Source organism: Tupaia chinensis, unplaced genomic scaffold (genome assembly GCF_000334495.1).
Source record: "Tupaia chinensis unplaced genomic scaffold, TupChi_1.0 Scaffold000598_1, whole genome shotgun sequence".
NCBI classification, from domain to species: domain Eukaryota; kingdom Metazoa; phylum Chordata; class Mammalia; order Scandentia; family Tupaiidae; genus Tupaia; species Tupaia belangeri.
This window is the reverse complement of record NW_006160115.1, coordinates 86,752-91,554: the sequence shown is the minus strand read 5'-3', so window position 1 is coordinate 91,554 and position 4,803 is coordinate 86,752. Positions and strand designations below refer to the sequence as shown.

The 4,803-nt window shown below is 46.1% G+C and overlaps 1 protein-coding gene across 1 annotated transcript in view; it reads right to left on the bottom strand.

Moving 5' to 3' along the window:
- Positions 1-498: 498 nt before the first annotated feature.
- ASB13 (ankyrin repeat and SOCS box containing 13) overlaps positions 499-4,803 on the bottom strand; it is a 29,278-nt gene continuing 24,973 nt past the window's right edge. Inside the window, exons 5-6 of the mRNA XM_006158461.3 lie at positions 3,023-3,214; positions 499-2,364 (exon numbers count right to left, since the gene is read on the bottom strand). Of these exons, the coding sequence (XP_006158523.2) occupies positions 2,237-2,364; positions 3,023-3,214 (320 nt within the window). The 3' untranslated portion in view covers positions 499-2,236. The remainder of the gene's footprint in view (positions 2,365-3,022; positions 3,215-4,803) is intronic.

Sequence of the window (4,803 nt, the reverse complement as noted above, 5' to 3'; positions counted from 1 at the left end):
CAGGAGGACCTGGTCCCTTGGGTGGGGTCTGTCTTCCTCAGAAAGCCCACACTGGGGTGGTGCTGATGGCAGCTCCAGGAGACTAGTGGGGAGCAAGAAGGTGTGGCTTCCTGGTAAGCATAGCACTATCAAAATCTTTTGAAAGATAAGAGTTGGGAACCAGCAGTTGCGTAATGGTTATGTTGCTGGACTCCCATGTAGTCGACCACGGTTCACGTCCCGGACCCGGTGGCTTAAAACTCACGCCGGGCGCGTGTGCATGCGTGCCCAAGATCCCGAGAGGAGAATGGAGGAAAAGGGATTGCAGCGTGACCATCCCCCCTGGGGGGTGATTTCTCGCTGTCTCTATGTCTCTCTCTGTCTGTCTGGCAAGCGCAAGCACCCTATAGTGAAAAACCTCTCAAAAAAAAAAAAAAAGAGTGACCCCTTACACTCATACTGGATGAAACCCATTTGTTTTTCTGTCCCAAAGAAGAAAACAATCTGTGAACACAATAGTGAACTTTAATCAACCACTTTTATTGAGCAGTAAGAGTGTGGGGACCTGATTCTGTACTTCAAGCTGTACTGTATAGGAGGTTATCAGATTTCATTGCTAGAGGCAAGTTGCTGTTACAGAGATCAAAGGGGCAGAACCACTGCTTTTTTTTTTTTAATCATTATTATTACATGCAGAAACATTAATTTTCCCAGAACTTGAATCTAAGACTGTAAATTCTCCTAAGTGGCTCTTCTCTTCAGTATAAGATGAAGCCCCATCATAACAATGGCTAAAACAGTGGAGATGGAAAACAGCCACAGTGACCAGCACAAAATTGTCACCGCATCGGTTCCCACCAGAGTATCTGTGCAGAAAGAAGCCACCACCCAGGCCAGCTCAGCCTCATGCTGTTCCACACAATCTCAGGGGTTGGGGGGCTGCTTGAGCAGTCCTGAGAGTGCCCAGAGACCCCCATACTCCCATTCTGAACACACTGGCTTCAGGCAAGGCCCAATTCTACCTAACAGATATGCACAAATCTTCCAGTTTAACTCCTTTTTATGTGGATGGTATTGCTATTAGGATACAGAATCTCAGGCAGGCAAATGCAACCTGAATATGCTGCTTAATATTTTACATCGTGGCTTATGATGTATAAATACTTGTTTATAATGCTATAGGAAGGGATTGAGAAATATTTTCCTTTCTTGCCCTGGCTGACACGTCTCTTTCCTACCCAGTTGAAAGCACTGGAACAAGGCCTTTCGTATGACAGATGCATCTTGAGTACCTGCAACCTGAATGAACAAACAGGTGACAGTAGCCACTAGGTGCCGGCAACCTCCTCTACTAATTTTATAACTTCAATGAAATAGCAAAACTCTCAGGGTGGTAGAATATTTCATTTGGCACTCTAGAAACAGATAAAAAATAATCCTTAGAGTCTCCCAATGGCCCTTAATATCGGAAATGACTGCCCATGACAGTATGTACTAACCCACTTCATGTTACCTTTTGTTTGAATGACTTAACAAAAACCTCAGAGTTACCTACCTCCTCTAAATGTTTGTTCCCCTACATAAACGTTTTAAAGAGTGGAGACCTCAAACTAAAGACAAACTTCCTAAGAAACACTGTGCTACTTGTGGGGAATTCAAAGCCTAAGACTTCCCCACTAAGACCCGTATGAAGCCCCTGAGTGATGGATACACCTAGGCACAGGTGAGCCCTGGCAAGTGCAACCACTGCTACAGAAAACATGTCCAAGTGGCAGGATGTGAGTAGAGAGGCCATCCCAGGGCATGTGGTCAGGATCCAACCTTCTGTGGGCCCAGACGCTAGAGCACAGCTCTTCCCTTTGAAGACGGAGGGCCACCTCGTGCTGACTCAGAGGCAGCGGCCAGCACCTGGGACCTGCTATGTCTGTGCCATGCTGCCCAGGCTCCTGAAAATCCACCAGCAGGCTCTGAGTCTCCAGCTTGCCTGGCGTCATGCTCTTTGAGCTCTCTATCCTGAGAGTGCTTTTGACAAAGGACCGTAACGCAGTCAATCAGTTCTCAGTTCCAGATAACCAGCACAGGGTCAAACCAATAACTGGGCCTGAGACACAGGCCTTCCCAGTGCCTTAGAAACATTCACTGGGGCTCAGTAGACCAAACAGGATGGCCAAAAGAAACTCAAAGGTGCACTGTTCTATCTGTACAATTATGCTATTCACTCAGACAGCACTCTGTCCAGAGGCCCAGCTCCTGCAGTTCAGTTGTAGGACAGGTAATCGATGAGCCGGGGAGGGATGTTTAACTTGGCTATCTTCTCCAGCCCTCGGACACCGGTGGCTTTCCTCAAGCTTACCCTGCAGAGTTGTGACAGGGTCAGAGGTGTCTCTGGAAAAAAGGAGTGAGGAAGGACATGAGGTTAGTTTCAGGAAGAGTCTAACGTCTCTAAACAACTTAAAAACTAAGATGGGATTGAAAAAGTCCCTCTTCTCTGGAAACAGGATATGTTTTATGTGCCTTCTCAGGAGATTACCATGAAAGATAGCCAGGAAGGAAGACCAGAAAATGGATTGAGGTGATGTCCACTAGGATTTCTTTTCATTGGTTTTTTTGGAGGGAGGGTTGTTTTAATTTTTGTCTTAAGAGTCTTAGGTTTTGGGGTTTTTTGTTTTGAGCCACAGCATTATAATTCAGCACACAGATTTGTCAGCAAAGAACTAATCTGGAGCTAGTCAGCATGTTTGTCAATCTTCCAGCCAAAAAAAGCAATGGTTTGGTGCTGGGCAGGCATCAGCAACCAGCTCTCGTGGCTCTAGGCCTAAAGCCCCCCCTCTCACTAGTAAACGCTGCAGGCCACAGGGACCCCAGGAAGAACTTGGGCATCAGTACAAAACAAATCCAGAAAAGCATTCAAATACACATCCTTGTGGCAAAGAACAGGGAGCACAGGACTAAAGATTAAGTCTCCGGTGAAATGAAAGGAGAACTGGCAAGCCAGGGCACTCGTGGAAGGACAGAGGTGCCTGGCCCCCAAAGCCCAGCTCACTTTCATAGTACTCGAAGCACTTGGCAGGGGCACTGCTGCTCCACGTGTAGTCGGACGGCTTCTTGCCCCGGTTGTCCCGGGCATAGATGTTGCCTCCAAACTCAATGAGCATCTCGATGAGGTCAACGTTCTTCACCTTGGCTGCATGATGCAGGGCTGTCTCATGAAGTTTTGCTGCATTCACATTGGCCCCTGGAGACCCAGAGCAAGGAACAGAGGTCACTAAGAAGAGCACTTGGAGCCAAGAGAAAAATTGGCCTGCACTTCATTCAGCACAGCACACAGAAAGAAGGGTCTCAGAAAACAAAACCAAGACTCTCCTGTAGCTTTTTCCAAAATATTTTTTTCAAAATCTGAAAACAGTAATTACTTTTTTTTCCTTATGAGAAGAGAGCTAAAGGCAAGCAGCAATAATAAAGACACAACTGGGAATAAAACCGAAAAGAAGAAAAACCTGAGTTAGGCATCAGTTCTCTCTTTTTTCTTTCGAGTTAACTTTATTTCTTTTTTTCTTCTATGAGAGAGAGAGAGACAGGAACCCTTAACAAGATCCTCACGCTGCAATCCACCCCCAGTCTCAGGTAGCCCTGGATCACAGGAACTCACATACACCCAGCAAGTACCAGGTGGCTCTGGGAAGCAAACCCAAGACCTTCCCATGTGGGTCTAGTTGCATTTCCACCACCATCACTTGGCCCCTAGACCTCAGTTCTACCACTCTAAGCAGTCTGCCCTCAGAGGTCTTTAGACTTCTGGAAGGTCAAGTGGATCCACTAAAGTGCACCTCTGTCTGTCCTGAAACAGAACATACCACTTCTGAGTGCAGGCACAGGACAGAAACTTAAAAATATTGATTTAATGAACAAATAAATATCCCAGATGGCATGATGGTTATGTCACTGGACTCCCATGCAGTCAATCACAGTTCAAGTCCCAGACCCAGTGGCTTAAAACTCATGCCAGGCGCATGTGCATGCATGCCCAAAATCCCGAGAGAAGAATGGAGAAAAAGGGATTGTGGCTTGACCATCCCCCTGCAGGGGGTTGTGGAGGGGTGATTTCTTGCTTTCTGTCTGTCTTTCTGACGAGCACATGTGCCCTATAGCAAAAAATTTCTTTTAAAAAATTCCTTAAATATAAATTACAAAAGGAGAAAGCAAAGGGAAAATAGGTAATGTACTCAAAATAACATGGAATTCTGATGAGAGATTATCTCTTAACTGTGAATTCAGTTCTGTCCTCTTCACGTTTCTGAGATAATTGTAAATCATCAGAAAAGTACAAGAAATTCGTAGCTAAATGTGGCATTTTCCAATGCATTAAAAAATAAAGATTTAAATTAAAAATACAATTTGCAAAAACCATCCTTCTTTCAGTGCTGTTTGCTATGGCTGCTTCAAAGACAAGGGTCTGGGCAGGGGACTCTTCAAAGAGATGGCCTCCCCAAGTCACACAATGGATCTTTTCTGCATGTGTATTTGGTACCATCTGATCAGGCACAAAGGAAGGAAAATGAAATAAGGAGGAAGGTTGCAGTCCTTGCAGCAGTTAGAAGCTCCAGACTAGGTGTGCCTGCAGCCACAGGGTGGATCTTGAAAGTATAGTGCTGAGTGAATAAGGAAGAAAGAGAATAAGAGGTATAATCCAATGTTATTTATGCCTATAAAAAATACATGCCTTGGCGCGCCCCCCCAGGCCCTGCGCCAAGGCTGCGACCGGCGGCGGGACCTGTGCAGGCCCTCCCGGGCTCAGACCCCCCCCTCCCCGCTAAGGCTGCGACC